The sequence below is a fragment of the Mustelus asterias genome, chromosome 6 (assembly GCF_964213995.1).
Source record: "Mustelus asterias chromosome 6, sMusAst1.hap1.1, whole genome shotgun sequence".
Lineage (NCBI taxonomy): Eukaryota > Metazoa > Chordata > Chondrichthyes > Carcharhiniformes > Triakidae > Mustelus > Mustelus asterias.
The window spans coordinates 44,494,279-44,517,204 of NC_135806.1; the positions used below are offsets into that span (position 1 = coordinate 44,494,279).

At 40.6% G+C, this 22,926-nt stretch overlaps 1 protein-coding gene across 6 annotated transcripts in view; it reads right to left on the bottom strand.

The window, feature by feature from the left end:
- LOC144494845 (tudor domain-containing protein 7-like) overlaps positions 1-22,926 on the bottom strand; it is a 134,150-nt gene that overhangs the window by 84,312 nt on the left and 26,912 nt on the right. For all 6 annotated transcript variants that reach the window (XM_078214270.1, XM_078214269.1, XM_078214267.1 and 3 more), the window contains 2 exons: positions 22,697-22,844; positions 18,646-18,862 (listed from right to left, as the gene is read on the bottom strand). In XM_078214270.1, coding sequence (XP_078070396.1) covers positions 18,646-18,862; positions 22,697-22,844 — 365 coding nt within the window. The remainder of the gene's footprint in view (positions 1-18,645; positions 18,863-22,696; positions 22,845-22,926) is intronic.

A 22,926-nucleotide genomic window follows, 5' to 3' on the forward strand; every position in this document is an offset into this window, starting at 1 on the left:
GGAGCTATTGTAATCCCCGCTGGAGTGAAATATTCTGGCGCTGTGGGAGACGTTAGCAGGCCGGAGAATTCAGTCCCAGGCCAGCTAATCACATGCAACTGAAATTGAAATGACCATTTAAATGGTCTGTGCGTCTCCCTGCCGATTTCCAGTGCGGGGCAGATGCCACCAGAAATCCGGTGCTGGGAGACACAAGCGGGGCGTGAACGCTTGCGCAAATCCCATGAATCGGCTGTTGCGGGATTCTCCCAGCCCGCTGCGCTAAAATGTTAGTGCAGCGGGATGGGAGAATCGCGGTCATGGTATAGATTGCTATCAGTATGTGCCTGCATTGCAGGGGGTAAATATTTAAAAAGTGGTGGATAGAGTGCCAATCATGTGTCCTGCTCAAGTATTGTTGGAGCTGCACTAATTGAGGGAAGTGAACAGTATTTCTTCAGACTCCTGACTTATGCCTTTTAGATGGCTTTGGGGTGTCAAGAGGCAAGTTGTTTGATGCAGAATTCCAACCCTCTGATCTGCTCCTGCAGCCACAGTATTTATATGGCTAGTCCAGTTCAGTTTCTGGTCAATGGCAACCCCCAGGTGCTGATAGTGGGTGATTCAGCTATGGTAATGCCACTGAATGTCATGGGGAGATGGTTAGATTCTTTCTTGTCGGAGATGGTTGTGGCCTGGCACTTGTGTGTGGCACAAATATTACTTTTTGTTCTTGTCGCCATTTGGCCCCGTCACTCCTTACATTCTTTGATATAGTCTCCTGCCAGAAAACAACAATTATGTGCCCTCACTTTAGGTGTCTTTACTGGACAAGATAATGGCAGCTACAGCAAAGTGCTAGTTTTTACACCTTATCACCCATTATCAATGGTTGCGACCAGGATTTACAGGTCAGTTGGCTTCTTTTATATGTGGACAGTAAGAATTTACTTTAAATAGATTCAGATCCATCCACTCGTGAATGGACTTGTAATGGATTAGCTAAATGTTTCACCAACCCATTTCTGGTAGTTCAACCCTGACAGTAAACGGGTATCCTTGATAAGCAACATTTAATGCACATCAGGAAAAATCCAAAAACGATTTGGGGAAAGGGAGCCAGATTGAGGAAGGGGTGATGGTAAGCAGGATATATTGATGACAGGATAAATGCAATTTTGGATAGATTGAAGTTAATGGAGTGTTAGCGTAGTAACACCTGCCAGTGGAAAGATATGTATTTCAGCAGCTAAGGGTTTAAGGTAGAAACACATGGGCAAAGTTAAGAAGTGCAGTAGTGTACTGGTAATATTACTAGACTAGCATCCCAGAGTTCATGAATTAATTATTTCCCAAATCTACCATGATGAGAAAATGTAATAGGCTTTTAAGGTTTAAAATATCAGCTCAGGATTGTCCAGTTTGTCCAGTTCAATCTGAGTAATGAAATCATTCACAATGAATGTTGTCTTTAATAAGAACCAGAGATAATAGCTTCAGGTTTCCTGATGGTGAATTGGAGAAAGTTATAATTCAAAAAGATTTGATCCTAGACAAGCATTCCAACACCATAGAGACAGTCAAGGGATTAAAATAGTTGATATCAGAAGTGGATTCCAAACACTCCAGGATTTTCCTTTAAGAATTAAAGATTAATCTACTGGACACTATACAACAAAGAGAAAAATCATAGTAGCATTAAAAAGTTGCGTTTTACTTATTCTTCAAACACCCATTTAATCTAAAAATATTGGAAGGACAAGGACAGCAGATGCATGGGAACACCACCACCTGCAAGTTCCTCACCAAGCCACACACACATTCCCATTCCTTCACTGGATCAAAATCTTGGAACACTCTTCCTAACAGCACTAAGGGTGTACCTACACCACTTGGGCTGCAGGGGTCAAGAACGTTGCACCATCACCTTCTGAAGAGGAATCAGGGATTGGCAATAAATTGGCTCACCAATGAAAAATCATTGAGAAAAAAAATTACAAGAAAAGAAAGCCTGCCTATATTTAAATCATCATTGCCTTACCTAGAATAATTTTGCTCAGACACTAGTGATATGAGGATGTCTTACAAAGGTGAAGACTTAATGGTTGGCTCAGTCAGGTTGAGCAGAAATACCGAAAGAGAAATTTTGCATTCTTCACGCAAAGGAAACATGGGAGGTGAAGTTAAGTAGATTTGATGGATCAGTTACCAAAAACAAAAGCCATACTCTAATTGTCTCTTATCTAAAGTAAATTATACAACACATTTCAGGAGACAGCCATACCTGTCTCAGGAAGAGCTTTTTTTTTTAAACCTAGCTATAGAAAGAGTCAGTCGTTGCGGAAATGTGCCATGAAAATCAAAACTCCACTAAAATTTCAATTAAGGCTGCAAACAGTGGAAGAACTAGCCTAAGCTATAACTACAATTTCAGAGACAAAGTGTCAGCCAACAGTTTTTTCAAAGTGTTGTCAATGATCAGATGTCTGAGTAAATGTATAGTCTAACCAAAACAAGCTTGTTAATAACAAATGAGAAGATTTACTCACAACCAAAAAAGCACCACGTAAAGGTGAGTTGAAAGTTAGTACACAAAACTATTAACCACGCCATATTTTCAAAATGGATGCTGTTTACCTGGGTGGTCCTGAGAAGCCAACTTTTAAAAAAAAATGTTTCCTGCATTTGGTCAAGTTAACATTTAACCACGTGACTATGTTGATCTGTTTAAAAATACTAACACGGAACAACAAAATCTGACAGCATTACTGCAAATTGATTTGAAACAGATGGGCAAACTGAATATATTTAGTTAATTCAGTAGTTTCAGTGATCAACACCGTTACTGTACAAATGAAAACACAGTAACAAATGCATTGTTACGGTTGGTTGCACCCCAATTATGTAATCTAATTAATTATCTAGCTAACAGTGAAAAAAAACTTTTAAATGGGTGGTGCACTTTATGAACTTTGGCCAAATCGTGATTCATGCCTACTTTGCATCTTGTTAAACCTCTGTTGGGTAATTTACGCAGTTACAGCTGAACATTTGCTAAAAGAGGATTTATAGAACAATTGAAATGGATTTAGTCAGATCATATTGGTTAAATGCAAGGTCACTCTGCTTATTGTCATACACTGACCTCGCCATTACACTAAAGTGCTAACAAGCCTGTCGTGTCTACTAAATTCAATGGTACCTTCAAAAGACATTAACATGTATCAACAAAGCAAGCTGACCAAGCAGATGATTTCAACATATTTGTTTTGGTACCATGGATTTTGCACACCGCTTTTCAATGCCAATGATCCCAAATTCAATAGCAAGTCCATCAGTTTTGCTGCCTGTCTGACAAAAACAGAATGGAGTACAGCAGGAACTCAACTTTGATGAATATATAAACATATATATTAAATTACAATGGTATCCAAGCTGAGGAAATTGTGTGGTTATTCTCCTGTTCCTGCAGCCATTGAACTGCTTGGATACAGCAAACACCGGAAAATTGCATGCCTCTAATAGATTTAAAGGTGGAAAAATAATTGGATGTACTTTAACAAGAACATTCGTCCTCGCTGCATTTCCTGCATCCAGGGAAGCCCCCAACACAGGAACAAGAAAAAAGCTTGGATTTTCCCTTGCATCTAAAATATTCCACTGGAACAAAATAGCACTCAACCTGGAGTATAAACTGCATGGCACCAAAGCATGATATTTCATGGACCACATTCGTAGGATCACAGGAACACAAGTCATTTGGGCCTGCGCTGCCAAGCAGAGATCACAGCTGCTCTGTAACCCAACTTAATATACCTACCTTTGTCATATTATTTGTATCTGAAAGGGTTACAAGTCACACAATTTTAAAAATCACATAAGCTGCAAGCTGAACCTCAGTCACACAGGGAGAGCTATGTGCAAATGACAGGTTTTGATTAAAATAAGCCCAGATAAGGCTCAAGAACTTTCTAATCGAATGATGTGCAGTTGCAGTGCATGTCTGCCCATTAGAATAAAGAACAATGGAAAGGGAAGTTGAGATACCATTGCTCAGAGATATAGCTACCATTTCTTGACAATATTACATGCACAAGTTTTAATCGGACATTTTACCTTGATGTATGCATGATGTAACTATAACTATGATTGGATAGAGATAACTCCTATTCTGTTATTGGTATATGCTAATTACTTGTAATCAAAGCTGAGTCTTTAATTGCTTTGTATTTCTGAATTTTTCACTCTGAATGGACATTCAGGGTCCTGTAGCTGGTTATAATAAAGATCACCTGAAGGAGCAGCGCTCCAAAAGCTCCTGTGACCAAATAAACCTGTTGGACTTTAACCTGGTGTTGTGAGACTTCTTACTGCGCCCATCCCAGTCCAATGTCGACATCTCCACATCATAGTAAAGATCGTATTGAAACCACACTGTTACTTGGTTTGGCTACTTGAGAGGAACAGTGGTTTTCTTGTTCTATTTAAAAACTATCAATCTCAATTTTTAAATTTACAATTAATTGAAGCATGAATTGCCAATTGCGGAAAGAGTTCCAAATTTGCACCAACCTTTGTATGAAGAAGTGTTTTGTAATTTCACTCCCAATGGGTCTGGCTCTAATTTTCGGACTATTGGCCCCTATTCCTAGACTGTCCAACCAGTGGGAATACTAACTGTTCTACTAGCTATCTTGAAAAGTTCAGTCAAATCACCCTTTAACTGTACAAATTCCAGAGAGTACAAACTCCACTTGTGTAATCTCTCTGTAATTTAACCCATGCAGTCCAGGTGTTATTCTGATAAATTCATGCCACACTCCCTCCAAAATCAAAATATCCTTCTCACCGTGTGCTGTCCAGAACTGCTCACAGTACTTCAGGTATGTTCAAACCATGGCTTTGTCCAGCTGAAGCATGGCTTCTTACCCCCCATTGTATTCTATTCCTCTAGATATAAAGACCAGTATTACATTAGTCTTGATAATTGCTTTTCATACTTGGGATATTTAATAATTTGTGCACCTGGACCTCTATGTCTCCTTAAACCTCCACTATTTTAGCTTTTCACCAGTTAGAAAGTACTTTATTCTATTCTTTTTAGTCCAAATTGGATGAGATTACATGTGTCTTCATTGAAATCAACTTGTCAAAGTTTTGGCCATTCACTTAATCTATTTATATTTCTCTGTAATTTCACACTTCCACCATCACTGCTTCCAATGACAACCACCCTTATGTCATTGACAAATATGCTGTTTCCTATCCCAAGTCAATCATGGAGGCCCCAGCACATATTTTACTGGGACACTACTAGTCACAAAATGCCAATTAGAGTGCCATTGTCCCTACACTCTCCTTTCTCAGCCAATTTCCGAACCAGGTCAATAATTTGCCTTCAATTCCATGAGCCTCAACAGTGTCTTATGAGGAACTTTATCAAATGCCTTCGGGAAGTCCAGATAAATAGGTAAAGTTGCCACTGTCCCAGATGACCTGCTCTCCCCTTCGAGAGAGAGAGCTGACTGGTGGTGATTTAACCTGAGGATCATCACACTTCAAGCAAGGGGCAAGGTTGAGAAGATGGGCCTTCTGGAATAACCTCAGCTGGTGTAGGAATTGAACCCTTTATTGATCTCTTCAAAAAATTCAATCAGATTCATCAGGCAAGATATACATTGATGCTGGCTCCCTCTGATCAGTTGAAAACATTTTAAGATGCAGTCAACCTATCCTTAAGATTATTTCCTGGATCAGTTTTCTTGGTTTTTCTCTGTCATCTTTCTTTCAAAAGCATTCCTCCAGATACTCAAAATTTCAAAACAATCATGATGGCAAAAACCACCCATCATTTATATCTCACTAGGGATATGCTTTCAAAAACTCCCAAGGAGATGCTGAGCTTCAATCCTTAAGAAATGGACTATGAAAACATAAAATGATAAAAGAAAGTAAAAGACAATGCAAAAGAAAAAAGATTTGCATTTATCCCGGGCTTCTCATGACCAATTGACATCTCAAGAACTTCACAGCTAATTATATACTTTGGAATTGTAGTCACTGTTCTATTGTAGGAAACACGGCAGCCAAGTTGGGCACTGCAAAGTCCCCAAAACAGCAGTACAATCATCATCAGATAATTTGTTATTGTGGTGTTGATCGGGGAAACCAGCGAGAACAGTGTGGCCATAAACCAGCAAGAGAAAGTGAAAATTCAGAGAAACATACTGGGGTCATAAACCAGCAAGAGAAAGCAAGAATTTGGAGGAGCAGGGCCATAAACCAGCAAGAGAAACAGAGAGAATTCAGAGGAACACACTGATGCCATAAACCCGTGGGTGAAAGCAAGATTTCGGAGGAGCAGAGCAGGGCCATAAACCAGCAAAGGTGGCCGGGAAGAGAATTTTAAGTGGTTTTGGGATCGTTTCTTAGTCCAACGCGCTCTAGAGCCAACCAGTAATCAGACTATTCCAGATCTGGTAGTGCGCAATAAGGCAAGATTAATTAAAAACTTTATAGTAAAAGGAGTCTTTCGGTAACAGTAATCATAACATGATTAAATTACACATTCAGTTTGAGGGAGAGAAGAGTGGGTCTAAGACAAGTGTTTTAAACTTAAAGACAATTATAAAATCATAGAATCCCTACAGTGCAGAAGGCGGCCATTAGCCCCATCAAGTTTGCATGGACCATAATCCCACCCAGGCCCTTTCCCCTTAACCCCACATATTTATCCTTGCTAGTCCTCCTGACACTAGGTGGCAATTTAACATGGCCAATCAACCTAACCTGCACATCTTTGGACTGTGGGAGAAAACCGGAGCACCCGGAGGAAACCATGCAGACATGGGGAGAATGTGTTAACTCCACACAGTCATCCGAGGCCAGAACTGAACCCAGGTCCCTGGCGCTGTGAGGCAGCACTGCTAACCACTGTGTCATCGTACCATCCCAATTACAATTGTATGAAGACAGAGCTGGCTAAAATGAACTGGTAAATTAGGGTAAGGGTTGGTCAGTAGAGATGCTGTGGCAGACATTTAAAAAGATATTTCACAACACTCAACAAAGAAACGTTCCAGTGAGAAAGAAAGACTCTTGGAGACAAAAGCACTATCCGTGGCATATAAGGAAGTTAAAGCAAATTGATTGGAAGAAAAAGCATACAATTCTGCGAAGGTTAGTGGTAGAAGAGATTAGAGAGAATTTTAAAACCAGCAAAGAACGACAAAAAAACTAAGAGAGGGAGAAATTAGAATACGAGAGAAAACTACCTATGAATATATAACAGATGACAAGAGTTCCTATAAGCAAAGGAAAAGAATACCTGAAGTGAACTTGGGTTTTCATGACAGTATTATGATCCAGCAAGTGCTAAATGCCATGCAAGCCAAATCCCAAAAAGGGAAACATGACAAGCAATCACAACTCTTTCAATTTGTATTTTAACCATGAGAAAATACATATTCTGAAGTCAGGAACCACAAATCTCAGTAACCCTTTTGGAGATCTTAAATATTAAAATTAAAAATTTATTAACAAAAGAAAAACATATAGGATTACATTTACACAGTTAAAATTAGTTTATAGAATATTTACCCAAATGATTCTTACTTGGTGAAACTCACAAATGAACACCTGGCACTTGTGTGGCACAAATGTTACTTGTCAATTGTCAGCCCAAGCCTGGATATATATTCTTTTTTAATTCATTTATAGGATGTGGGTGTTATTGGCAGCATTTATTGCCCATCTCAAACTGTCCTACTTTTCAGAGGGCATTTGAGAGTCAACAATTGCTGTGGATCTGGAGTCACATGTAGGCCAGACCAGGTAAGGACGGCAGATTTCCTTCCCTAAAGGATGTTAGTGAACCAGATGGGTTTGTACAACAGCCGACAATAGTTTCATAGTTATCATTAAACTTGTTTGAAATTCCAGATTTTTATTGAATTCAAATTTCACAATTGGCCATGGTGGAACTCGAACCTGGATCCCCAGATCTTGCTCTGGGTCTCTGGATTATTAGTCCAGTGACAATACCACTACACCATCACCTCTATGTCTTGCCATATTTGGACATGAACTGCTTCAGTAGCTGAGGAGTCATGAATGGTGCCAAACATTGTGCAGTCATCAACAAACATCCCCATTTCTGACCTTATGCTAGAAGGTAATTGATGAAGCAGCTGTAAATGGTTAGGCATTGAACACTACCCTGTGGATCACCTGCAGTGATGTCCTGGAGCTGAGATGATTGACCCCCAAGCACCACAACTATTTTCCTTTGCGCCAGATACGACCCCAGCCGGCCGAGATTTCCCCCAATTCTCATTGACCAGTTTTGCTGGGGCTCCTGGATGTCATACTTGGTCAAGTGCTGCCTTGATGTCAAGGGCAGTCACTCTGACTTCACCTCTGGATTACAGCCTTTCTGATGTGGAGATGCCGGCGTTGGACTGGGGTAAACACAGTAAGAAGTTTAACAACACCAGGTTAAAGTCCAACAGGTTTATTTGGTAGCTTTTGCTGGCTTTTGTGTGGTAGCTTTTGTGTGGCTTTTGCTACCAAATAAACCTGTTGGACTTTAACCTGATGTTGTTAAACTTCTTACTGTGTATACAGCCTTTCTGCCCATGTTTGAACGAAGGCTCTATATAATGAGGTCAGGAACTGAGTGATCCTGGTGGAACCCAAACTGAACATCCGTGAACTGGTTATTGTTGAGTAAGTGCCGCTTGATAGCACTGTTGAAGACCCCCTTCTATCACTTTGCTGATGATCGAGAGTAGACGAATGGGGAGGTAATTGGCCGGGTTAGATTTGTCCTGTTTCTTATGTCCAGAACATACCAGTAGTACTGGAGTGGGCACAGCATTCTGGAGCACAAGTCTTCAGGATCATTGCCACTCTCAGTGCTTCCTCCAAGTGGTGTTTAACACCATTTTAACATTTAAGTCTTTAACACCATTATACCTATGAGATTCATCTCCAAACTTTGCGGCCTGGGGTTCAGCTCCTCCCTCTGCAACTGGATCCTAGACCTCCTAACCCACAGACCGCAGTCAGTAAGGATAGGCAACAACTTCTCCTCCACGATCATCCTCATCAGTGGTGCTCCATAAGGCTGTATTCTTTAGCCCCTTACTAAACTCCTTATACACCTATGACTGTGTGACCAAATCCTCCTCCAACTCGATTTTCAAATTTGTTGATGACACCACCGTTGTGGGTTGGATCTCAAACAATGACAAGACACAGTATAGGAAAGAGATATAGAGAATCTGGTGAGCTGGTGCGATGACAATATTCTGTCCCTCAATGTCAACAAAATGAAGGAGATAGTCATTGACTTCAGAAAGCATGTGGAGGGCATGCCCTTGTCTACATCAATGGGGACGAAGTAGAAATGGTCGAGAGTTTCAGGTTTGTATGTGTCCAGATCACCAACAACCTGTCCTGGTCCCTCCATGCGGACACTGTAGTTAAGAAAGCCCACCAATGCCTCTACTTTCTCAGAGACTAAGGAAATTTGGCACGTCTGCTACAACTCTCACTAACTTCTACAGATGCACCATAGAAAGCATTCTTTTTGCTTGTATCACAGCTTGAAATGGCTCCTACTCTGTCCAAGACTGCAAGAAACTACAAAGGGTCGTGAACAAAGCCCAGTCAATCACGCAAACCAGCCTCCAATCCACTGTCACTGTCTACACCCCCCGCTGTCTCGGAAAAGCAGCCAGCATAATCAAGGGCCCTACGCACCCCAGACATACTCTCTTCCACCTTTTTCCGTCAGGAAAAAGATACAAAAGTTTGCAATCACGTACCAACCGACTCAAAAACAGTTGCCATCAGACTTTTGAATGAACCTACCTCGCACTAAGTTGATCTTTCTCTACACCCTAGCTGTGACTGTAATATTACATTTTGCATTCTCTCCTTTCTTTCTCTATATACAATATGCTTCGTCTGTATAGTGCGCAAGAAACAATACTTTTCACTGTATACTAATACACGTGACAATAATAAATCAAATCAATCAAAAAAGAATACTGGCTCATCAGCTGAGCGGGAATGGTACGTGGCAATCAGCAGGAGGTTTCCATACCAATATTTGACCTAATGCCAGAAGATTTTGTGGGGTCCAGAGTCGATATACAGGGCTCCAAGGGCAATTTTGTTATGATTGCCGCCACCTCTGCTGGGTATGTCCTGCCAGTGACACAGGACATAGACAGGAAAAGGGATGGTAATAGGACATTATCTGTAAGGTATTATCTGTGAGCATGACAATGTCAGAATGTTGCTGGACTAGTCTGAGACAGCTCTCCCAATTGTTTCTCTTCCCCGAATTCCCCAACTCGTTCTCACTCCTTTGCCAAACTAACTTAAACACCCCCCAACAGCACAAGCTAATCATCTGGCATGAATATTGCCCCCAGATGGTTACAGCGTCAACAGGGCTGGGTTTGCCATTGCCGTTTCTGGTGCCTAGGCAGATGCTGGGCGGTCCGTCCAGTTTCATTCCTTTGTGTTTTATTTTTAGCGGTTGAATATAACAATGGCTTGTTGGGCCATTTCTGGAGCCACATGCAGGCTAGACCAGGCAAGGACAGCAGATTTTCTTCCCTAAAGGACATTAGTGAACCAGTTGGGTTTTTGCGACAACTGACAATGGTTTCGTGGTCATCATTTGGACTTTTAATTCCAGATGTTTTAATGACTTAAAACTCCAACATCTGCCGTGCTGGGATTCGAACCCAGGCCCCCTGGGTCTCTGAATTACGAGTCCAGTGACAATACTACTGTATCACTATCACCCCCAAGTGGCCATCTTAAAGGTAGTAATCCCAGGAATATGCTCAGTGCCACTTACCAAAGAGTACAGAAATAGGAAGATACAGCAAACAAATGCGTAGCTGACAAGATGGTGCAGGAGGGAGGACTTTAGACCTATGAATCATTGGCACCAGTTCTGGGGCAGGTGGATCTGTACAAGGTGGACAGCTTACATCTTAGCAGGACTGGAATCAATATTCATGCCAGATGATTAGCTTGTGCTGTTGGGGGGTGTTTAAGTTAGTTTGGCAAAGGGGTGAGAACGAGTGAGGGAATTCAGAGGGCATAGAAACAATGCTGATAATAGAAGGAAGAAAAGTCTAACCAAAATCGGAAGGCAGTGGAAACAAAGGGCAGCATTGAATACAGAAAAGGGCAAAATTAAAGGCAGTCTATCTGAATACCAGCACCATTCATAACCTGCCTCACTAACCTGGTGGTGTTTTTTGAAGAAGTGACCAGAATGGTTGACGAAGGAAGGGCCGTGGATGTTGTCTATATGGACTTTAGTAAAGCGTTTGACAAAGTCCCTCATGGTAGGCTAGTGAAAAAGGTTGGATCTCATGGGATAAAGGGGGAGGTGGCTAGATGGGTGGAGAACTGGCTTGGTCATAGAAGACAGAGGGTGGTAGTGGAAGGGTCTTTTTCCGGCTGGAGGCCTGTGACTAGTGGTGTACCGCAGGGCTCTGTATTGGGACCTCTGCTGTTTGTGATTTATATAAATGATCTGGAAGGAGGAGTAACTGGGGTGATCAGTAAGTTTGCGGACGACACAAAACTGGCAGGACTTGCAGATAGTGAGGAACATTGTCAGAGGCTACAGAAGGATATAGATAGGCTGGAAATTTGGGCAAAGAAATGGCAGATGGAGTTCAATCCTGATAAATGCGAAGTGATGCATTTTGGTGGGAATAATGTAGGGAGGAGCTACACGATAAATGGAAGAACCATAAAGGGTGTGGAGACGCAGAGGGACCTGGGTGTGCAAGTCCACAGATCTTTGAAGGCGACGTCACAGGTGGAGAAGGCGGTGAAGAAGGCATATGGCATGCTTGCCTTTATAGGATGGGGCATAGAGTATAAAAGTTGGGGTCTGATGTTGCAGATGTATAGAACGTTGGTTCGGCCGCATTTGGAATACTGCGTCCAGTTCTGGTCGCCACACTACCAGAAGGACGTGGAGGCTTTGGAGAGAGTACAGAGGAGGTTTACCAGGATGTTGCCTGGTATGGAGGGGCTTGGTTATGAGGAGAGATTGGGGAAACTGGGGTTGTTCTCCTTGGAAAGACGGAGGATGAGGGGAGACTTAATAGAGGTGTATAAAATTATGAAAGGCATAGATAGGGTGAACGGTGGGAAGCTTTTCCCCGGGTCGGTGGTGACGTTCACGAGGGGTCATAGGTTCAAGGTGAAGGGGGGGGAGGTTTAACACAGATATCAGAAGGACATATTTTACACAGAGGGTCGTGGGGGCCTGGAATGTGTTGCCGGACACACTGGGAACGTTTAAGACTTATCTAGACAGCTATATGAACGGAGTGGGAATGGAGGGATACAAAAGAGTGGTCTAGTTTGGACCAGGGAGCGGCGCGGGCTAATTGTTCTTTGTTTCTCGTTTCAAGGCTTCATTCTATGATCATCTTGCTGGTGCCAGTACAGAGCGAGACTGCGGATAGTTGGGAACCTGTCTCGGGGGCAGGGAATTCAGATGGTGTTCGTAAAGCAGAAGTGGAAATGAATAGGGTTGGGAAGCATTTTCTGATCAGGGCCAGTGTGATCTCCTGGACTCGTTTCTATCGCCTCAGGGGGTCGGAGAGGAATTTCCCAGATTTTTTTTCCCCATATTGGCCCTGGGGTTTTCACTCTGGGTTTTCGCCTCTCCCTGGAGATCACATGGTCTGGAATGGGGGGGTGGGGGGGAGTTAATAGGTTGTGATGAACAAAGCATCGTAGCTGTGAGGGACAGCTCGGTGGATAGGATATTAGGATGTAGATAGGCTGGAAAATTGGGCGGGGATCCTGGATTCAGGATTCAATCCTGGACCGGGGAGCGGCACGGGCTTGGAGGGCCGAAGGGCCTGTTCCTGTGCTGTATTGTTCTTTGTTATAACAAGGTTGATGAATTGATGGCACAAATAAAAGTAAATGGGTCTGATTTAATTGCCATTACAGAGATGTGACTGCAAGGTAACCAAGGCTGGGAACTGAATGTTTAGTTCATTAAAAAGGAAAGGGAGGTGGGGTAGTGCTGTTAATAAAGGAGGTGGTCAGTACATTAATGAGAGAGGATCTCAGATCGGAAGATTAAGATGTAGGGTCAGTTTGGGTGGAGCCGAGAGACAGCAAGGGGCAGCAAACATTGGTGGGAGATATTTACAGGCTACCAATTGGTGGTGGTAATGTAGGGCACAATACAAGTCAGGAAATTAAGGTGCATGTAACAAGCATAATACAGTAATTGTGGGGGGGCTTCAATCTACAGTTAGATTGAGTAAACCAAATTAACACCAATGCTGTGGAGGACAAATTCCTGGAATTTATACAAGATGGTTTTCTAGAAGTTTGTTGAGGAACCAACGAGGGAACGTGCTATCTTAGATCTTATCGTATTATGCATTGGAAAAGGGCTAATTAATAATCTTGTTGTAAAGGAGTCTTGAGATGATTGATTATAATATGATAGAATTTTACTTTACGTAATGTAGTTCAATTGGAAACTAGGATCTTAAACCTAAACAAAGGACACTATGAAGTTATGAGGAGCAAGCTGGCAGTGATAGGTTGGGAAACTTCATTAAAAGGTATAACAATATACAGGCAATGGACTAGCATTTAAAGAATACATGATTTACTCCAAATATACATTCCTTTGAGGCACAAAACTCCAACAGGAAAAGTGATCTAACTGTGGCTAACACGAGAAGTTAAAAGATCGTATTAGATCAAATGAAGAGGCTTATAAAGTTACCAAGAAATAGTAAGCCTGAGGATTGGGAGCTTCTTAAAATTGAAAGTAAACTTGTGAAAAACATGAAAATGGACTGCAAAAGCTTCTATAGGTAGGTAAAAAGAAAAAGATTAGCAAAGACAAATGTGGGTTCATTATAGGAAGAAACAGAAGTTATAATAGGGAATAAGGAAATGACAGAGAAACTAAACAAATACTTGGTGTCTGTCTTCCTGGAGGAAGATACAAAAAACATCCAAGAAATACTAGAGAACCAAGGGACTGGTGGGAATGAGGAACTGAAAGATATTAGTAAGAAAGTAATACTGGATAAACTAATGGGGGTGAAAGTTGATAAATACCCTGGATCTGATGGTCTACATTCCAGAGTGTTGAAAGTTGTGGTTGCAGAGCGAATGGATTCCCTGGTGGCTATCTTCCAAAATTAAATAGATTCTGAAACGGTTCCTGTAGATTGGAAGGTAGCAAATGCAAACCCACTGTTTAAGGAGGGAGAGAGAAAATGGGGAACTACAGACCTGTTAGCCTAACATCAGTAGTACAGAAAATGCCATTATCTAGGATGTGACAACTGGATACTTAGAAAATGATAGGGTTGGGCAGGCTCAACATAAGACTTAATGAAGCAAAATTTGACAAGCCTCAAGTTTTTTGAGGATATGCCTAGCAGAATAGATATAGTATATTTACATTTTCAGAAGACTTTCACTAAATTCAATAACAGACAAAGTTAGTAAACAGAATTAGAGTGCACAGGATCGGGAATATACTGGCATGGATTGAAAACTGGTCGACAGGCAGAAAACAGAGTAAAAGTAAACAAGTCAGTCTCAGGTTGGTGAACTGTGACTAGTGGGGTACCGCAGGGATCAGTGCTTAGGCCCCACAATATATATCTGTGATTGGATGTGGGGACCAAGTATAATATTTCTGAGTTTGCTGATGACAAAACCAGTGGGAATGTACATAAGGAGGATGCAAAGAGGCTTCAATGGGATTTAGACAGGCTGAGTGAGCAAGAACATGGCAGGTGGAATATGTGAAAATTAAGTTACCCACTTGGGTTAAAAAAAGAAATGTGGACTGGTTTTAAAAATGCTAAAAGATCGAGTCATGTTCCTGCCCAAAGGGACCTGGATGTCTTTGTTCATGACCAATTAAGAGTTAACATGCAGGTGCAGTAAGTAATTTGGAAGGCAAATGGTATCCTGGCCTTGGCTTAAAACTTACCCCAATGGCCCAAGAATCTGACCACTCCATCTTCTATTGCTGCTTGTTAGTGGGTGGCGCTGGCGTTAAACAAATTACTACCAAAGAGATCGTATTTGTTAAACTTCTTCCCTAGCTTCTGAAAGTCTAACATGGCGGCACGGTAGCACAGTGGTTAGCACTGCTGCTTCACAGCTCCAGGGACCTGGGTTCGATTCCCGGCTTGGGTCACTGTCTGTGTGGAGTTTGCACATTCTCCTCGTGTCTGTGTGGGTTTCCTCCGGGTGCTCCGGTTTCCTCCCACAGTCCAAAGATGTGCGGGTTAGGTTGATTGGCCATGCTAAAATTGCCCCTTAGTGTCCTGAGATGTGTAGGTTAGAGGGATTAGCGGGTAATATGTGTAGGGATATGGGAGTAGGGCCTGGGTGGGATTGTGGTCAGCGCAGACTTGATGGGCCGAATGGCCTGTTTCTGCACTGTAGGGTTTCTCTGATTTCTAGTTGGACCTCAATACCTGCCCTCTTTTATGTTGTTGGTCCCAATGTGTGCCACAACTTCTGGCTCACGCCTTGCAGAATATTCTGTATCATCTCTGTGCAGGACTCACAATGATGGTTGCGGAATTGTCCATCTGTCTCCCGAAATATGGAATATTTTATAACAACTGCATTTCTACTCTTCAGCCTCCTACACAGACCCTGTCCATTGGTGCCGTGGTCTTGATGCATTCCTTCATGGAATCATCACTTCCATGTTGAGTAATGATTTGAGACTGCTACATTTCTGTCTCTTCCTGCCTTTTCAGATGGTCATCCATCTACTATGTTGAACTGTGAAGCAGCCACCAAGGGAACATGTGAACAAGATCATTCTCAGCCTCTTCTGATGCTCTGCAGTAACTGCAGCTGCCCCTCAAGCTCAGAAATCCTAAGCTTGACTCAATCAGCTGATAGTCCTCAAGACAGATAAAGCATCCTGAAGTTCCTAAATGGTGTAGTCATTGTTAGAAACAGATCGCAGTACCCATCCATAATCTACAAAAATTTTCTTTTTAGCATGTAGGTAGTACATTTAAACTATTAATCTTAGTTATTAGTGCCCATCATATATTCATAATCTCTAACTACATAAACCTCACAAGGAGTCTATTTATATACAACTACCCGATTATTTCCTTTTATTATCTTAAACACCATTCCACCCGAGGAGGAATTTCTTCAGCCAGAGAGTGGTGAATCTGTGGAACTCTTTGCCGTATAAGGTTGTGGAGGCCAGGTCATTGAGTGTCTTTAAGACAGAGATAGATAGATTCTTGATTAATAAGGGGATCAGGGGTTATGGGGAAAAGGCAGGAGAATGGGGATGAGAAAACTATCAGCCATGATTGAATGGCGGAGCAGACTCGATGGGCCAAGTGGCCTAATTCTGCTCCTATGTCTTATGGTCTTATTTTCAGGTCACCTTCCAAGGTCTCCTTTCCTGGAGAAAAGAGTCTCAGCATGTTCAAGTATTCCAGATAATCTTTTCTGCATCTTTGCTGATGCCTCTATGTTCTATGTTAGAAAGACCAGTACTCCACACTGTGTAAGTGTGGTCCAACCGAAGCTGGATAAAAAATTAACATGTCTTTCCTCCTATATGCTTTGTTTTTCTTTTCATGTGGCCATATTAACCTCTAATACTACTTTTAACGCTTTGTGTGTCTATACACACAATGTCTTGTCTCCTATACTCCATTTAGACTTAATATCCAAGCAACTTGTGACCTTGTTCTTCTTACCAAAACGCACTATTTCATCCTCACAAATTGAAATTTGCCAATTGTATGCTCATTCTTCAAGTTTATTAATTTCTTCCAATATTTTATTGCATTCTTTGTATTAACTAGATCCCCAAATTTATTGTTTACAAGTTTAGAAGTTATACTTCTGATTCCCAAGTCCAAGTCATTAAAATAAATTGTGAACAGTGGTCCCAGTAACATTTCCCACCTTCTACGAGTTTGAGTAGCCACCCTTACACTCATTTACTCCCATTCTACTATCTGTCCCTGACTCACATGTTCTGACATTAGCTTCAAGAGTATTTTATTTATTCATTTTAAGCCTACGTTATGATTGCTATTCCCTAGGTATTAATTTACACTTATCTCTTGTATTTCCCATTACTAGACCCAGTAATGATTCCTTGCTTGTTCAACTTCTTATATGCTGAGTAAGAAAGGAGTCCTGGATGCAGTGCAACAACGTCATTTCCTTTTCACCTTTCCCTACCAGTTTATTTGCAGTAATTGAAATCTCCCATGATTATTATTCCAGGTGTTTTACACATTTCATAAAATTGCCTCATATTTCTTCCAGCATTACATCTGTAGAATAAATCTATTAAATTGATCAATCCTTTATCCAGCATTTTAATCCACTTGGAAAACTCACAACATATTAACAATTTTACCTTAGGTTTGCCTTAATGTTTCTAAAATCAAAGTGAACAGATGGTTCTGTTACAGAAAACACTTGCTACAATAATAATGAACAAACATGTTAGATTTTTATTTCACCTTCTCCCCAAAATGTTATTTTATTCCATCATCTAAACTGCAAAAATTCTCAAAAAAATCCCTGCTCTTCAGGTGCAGCCAGTTAGTTGCTCTACATCTTCTCCAACTAACACAAATCTTACAAGCCTGAAAAGCATGCAGCAGCAACCTACTCAACCAGGGAAATAACAAGTGCGCAGGGTTGAAAAAAAAGTAACCAACTTCACCTTCCCCTGTAGCTTCTAGCAAGTGTCAATGGACAGCAAATCAGAACAGTCAGCAATTCCCTTCCCAAACATTCTTCAGGAATGCTAAAGCCAATGTTAACACCTCTGTACAAAAGCAAAATATTCCAGATGCTGGAAATTTGAAATAATAGAAAATGCTGGAAACACTCAGCAGTTCTGGCAGCATTTGTGGAGAAAGGAGCAGTAAACTTTTCATGACTTGGATCTTCATTTTCTGTTTTTATGGTACATCTTTCGACTGGTTCCACAGGCAAGAACCATTAACCCAACAAATAACAGGTTAATTCACACAGTCAGCAAGTAAAGGAAAGTCAGCAACATTTTTTCAATTGTTCCCTCCGGTCAAAGTTCAAAAAAAATGAACTGATTTAACACTAGAGGTTGGTTTTATTTGCAAAGATGTTGACTTATAGGGTGGCACGGTGGCACAGTGGCTAGCACTGCTGCCTCACAGCGCCAGGGACCCAGGTTTGATTCCCGGTTTGGGTCACTGTCTGTGTGGAGTTTGCACGTTCTCCCCGTGTCTGCGTGGGTTTCCTCCGGGTGCTCCAGTTTCCTCCCACAGTCTGAAAGACATGCTGGTTAGGCCCAAATAGGCACCGGAGTGTGGCCACTAGGGGAATTTCACAGTAACTTCATTGCAGTGTTAATGCAAGCCTTACTTGTGACTAATAGTTAAACTTTAAATTTAAACTTTAAACTTTAGCTATGTCCCCACTTGATTTCTGCCACCTTAGGGATATTTGGTTCCAGCTTTCACAAGGAATAATCTACCAAATTCAAAATATTTAGCGATTCACTCTGATGCATGAGATTCCCTTTAAATATTTTAATGTACTGTACATTATATTAAATATTACCTATTGATTGTAACAGATAGAGGTTTACGAATTGAAGCATCCTTAGGCACACCAGCAATTGGTGCATGTATTTTAGAATCTGAAAGCACCTCTCTTCCCAAGCCAGTCTTTGCTCCTTGGATGCTTCCTTTTCCCCTCGTAGAGTTAGTTGTTCTCCGGCTCCCTTTTCCTGGCTGGTTAGTGTACTCTGGTTGCCTTAAAGTTGCTTTAGGTTTTCCTAAAAGGAAGGAGAAGAATACATTATAAAATAGAAATTTAATCGTGGGTCTTAATTAGCCAGACTCATTCACCAAACCACAAGAATAAGCTTGGATCACCAATAGGGAGAATCAGACAAATCTTTCACAACAAAAATCAGGTCACAATGCCAACATAGTGGATTCAATATGATTGATGCTTCGTCAGTCGCAAATTTAAAATATACACTAGTTCTTTCCTCCCATTATTCCCGAGTAAAATTGACACCACACTAACAAATGCATGAATTGCAGTGATCATTTGAGTGACTATCCATTCACAGAAATTTTGGATGAGAGACAACCAGATAGATAAGATTTGTGAAAGATGGTTTGTTAAAGATGCTTTTGATCGATAGACTTTGCAAGCCTCAAAGTCTTTTCAAATGTGTCTCTTGCATCTATCATAATTATTATTCCGCAACTCCAGAAATGTGTAGATTTTTCAAAATAGATCAATTCCACAAAAATGCACAATTCTATATTGCAAAACTTACTCAAATACTAAAACTGGAATAAAAATTACAATGTAGAAAAATATATACCTTTACAATTAAACAAACAGCATGACAAAGGTATAAAAGGTTCAACTGGAACGAGAGATTAAATCCCAAAATAGATGGAAAGAACTACCAAAATAAAGTCAAATGAATGTTGCCAGGCAAGACTAAGATGAAATGTAGATGAATCTGACCCCCAGAAACACCCTGTCAACTAACAGTTGGCAGAATAAATACCTGGCATACCTGGAATAATCCAAACTAATGCCAACAGAATCAACCTGCAAGTAAGATAAATAGAAGCTAAAGTAAAGGATAATTCACACTACTCCTCGTGGGATGAAACGCAAAATCCCACCTCGAGGGAGCCTTCTGCATACCACCTACACTTTGTGTACTTTAGTAAAGAAACTGAAATGTCGGAATTTCATCCAAAATAATCAGATTTTATAACATTTCAAATCTGAATGATTCAGGCTTTAAATTCTCCCAAAAGAAGATGTGGTAACTTGGCCACAAAAAGGTAGTCGAATGCAATGTGATATTTAAACTCCTTTACTTATAAAAGTATGGAAATACAGTATAGCATGATCTCAGGACTGGAGGCAGCAAGTTGCACTAGTGGTGAGACTAAACCTGCGAAAGCCCGTGCTACCGATGATGTTACTCGCGCATGTTCACACCTGCCAAATACATCAGCATATACATTCAAATAGAAAGATGCTTACAACAACACTATGACAGGATATTCCTCATGGCATATGTCAATAGAGAAATGTATGCTGTCTAGTAGGACTGCGCGCATTGTGATGATAGTAGTGCAATTGATAAAAAAAACATGTGTAAGGGGAATGTTTAAAAATTCAGCTTTATTCTACAGGCAGTCGGTATGTCTGGTAGGAATGCAGCTCAGATTTTGGGACTATAGGGTAATTACTAATTTCAATCATGCAAGTGCTTATTTTAAGCAGAGCTAATGAACTTTTGTTTATTTAAGTTCCCATGGGATTTCTTATTCGAGTGACTGCCATGGTCACGAGATGATATGGTTAATGTGCAGAATTGGATCTGCAGCACAGAGGATAAACTTATGCAGAAAGCAGTTGCAGCTGAAGCCTGACTGGAGTCACAAAAATTTTGCAGGCTTTTGGGACTCTCTTGAAAGCTCCAAGAGGGTTAACAAATGTTAAAGTATGCATGCCTGGGTTTGCTAATTGTATTTATTTAAAAGTGGGTTTGACCTATGCATCAATGTGGCTTATTCAGAACGGGAGCAGTCATCAACCAGAAAGTTATTTCCTTTCATTTTTAAATACTGTTCAACTGTTAATGGTTAAGCTGATTCATTTGTTATTATATTTAAACTGTGTTATGAAATAAAACATTTGTTTCACTATAAAAGATCCCTACTTCATCAGTGGAATCATTCCTGGAAATAAATATCTTATTTTCACATTTATGCCAAAATTTGAAAAATCTTGGTCTAGTCTGGCTTACTAATGTAACTAGGGGTTCCGGTCTGGTCCTAACATTATACAGTGACTTCTTGCAAACAAGTGGTCTGAAGAGTTTGCCACCAAAGGTTCACTTGAGAAATCCGAGGAGGAAAACAATGAGTTCAAGGTAGAAGTCCAGTCATTTATGGATTGAAGCCAAGCACGCAATCGTATGTTTATGGAATACTCATCTCCCCAATTCACTGGAGAGTGCAGGATCTTATAATATAATGCATGCACATAGGGTATTCATATCAAACAATACTTCTAGCAATCCACATCAAGAAAAATTGTTTGAAATAAGAGAAATCGATGAACCATGTTTACATGAGAACTACAACCCAGAAAAAATGAGATATCGTTCTCTTTTCTAACCACTAGATAAATGAGGGAAAGTTACTAACTCACCACAGACGATAAAGGTCACAATTAGCCTGTATCCCAAAATATCAAATATCAATCTATAAACAAGACTGCCACAGATGAGAGTTACCTGAACTGCCTGGCCTCCTATCTCACCCAAATTCAGTCAACCTTCTTCTTACTCTAAACTGCCACTGGGTCAGACCAGATCAGACAAGCAGCAGTTGATTTATATTGTGGCTTATGAGTTTGCATTGCTTTCACCATGTGTAGTAAAACAGTCATACTCTGCTGCCACCAGCAAATTTTAAATATTTTGGGGAAGCAGCACCAGTTTCCAAAAACAAATTGAAAACTCTGCTTCAACTTGGGCAGCAGCCCAAAGGGTGCAAGATTACCTCCCCATCTCAATTTTATAAAGCTGTCCTTCATAGGCAGGTGATGACCAGAGTCGAGAAACTGCTTTTCTGCAAAGCAAGCCACTCGATAACTGCACTTTACAATAAAAACTGTTCTTGGCCCTAGTAATCACCCTTAACAACTGTTACAAATACAAAAAAAATCAATTACTAGCATCAATAATTAAGTTGCTCAAAATTTTAACCCTTCAGTTCACTGTGTTTAGGAAATAGGCAGCTATTACAGTGAGCTCTGAACATAACTGAACAAAGATCTCAGAAGTGGAGGAGGCAAGCTACATATATATTGCTAGCAGAGAGAAGAAACTGTGCAGAGTCTGGAACCTAGTCAAGGCTCATGCACCACCACTTGGATTCCATAATATTGTGGTGACACACATTACGTCGCAACTTAGTGTGCTACTTCAAATATATCAGATAGAGTTTGCATAATTCCACTGTACACATCATCTTTGCATTTATGCTTTGAAGGACAACAAGGTGCCTTTACATTGAGGAAAAATGTTGAAATTCATCTGCTTTGTGCAACCCAAAATATGAAGTAGTTATTGTGCTTATAAAACACTGTGGAATATTCTGAGAATGTGAAAGGCACTAGAGAAATGCAAGTTCTTTTCTGATATGCTACTGGGAGATCAAAGAGCAAAACTGATTCAACTTGGCCTACTTGGATTGGAACACCAAAAATTGCAACAATGCGGAACAAAGGAGGCTAGACAACACTGGATAAATGTTAAAATCTGACTTTGACACAAACTCAGTAATTAACTGAATTTTCAAAACAGAAACCACTTGGAATTTAGATTAAAATATTTACACTCAATCTTGAGAGATTAAACTTCAAATCACACTCAGCGATTTGTCTAAAACCAATGAAGTTTTAGAACCACAATGGCAACAATGAATTGGAACTTGATATAGAGATCAAAAGATGGACTTGATATATCTTAAGAATTTTAGCTTCAACTAACTTAATACATAATTTTTTCAGAAGGATTCACATACTAAAAAGTTGACAATGGTTGCGGTTGACTTACCAACTTGGGTGGCTGGTGGAACACGTTTTAACCGTACTTGGGAATTTACCAATGTTTGCCCACCATACCTCTTCTTAGGACTGCGTTGACGGGCCACCAGTTTAGCAATGTGTGCAATTTCGTTGTTAATAGTAGCAAAACAAACAACCTGTGGATCAAACAGAAAAATAAATCAACTTTCGGGATTGAAGTTTTTTTTTTAAAGGGAGACTTATTTTATGATCTGTTTG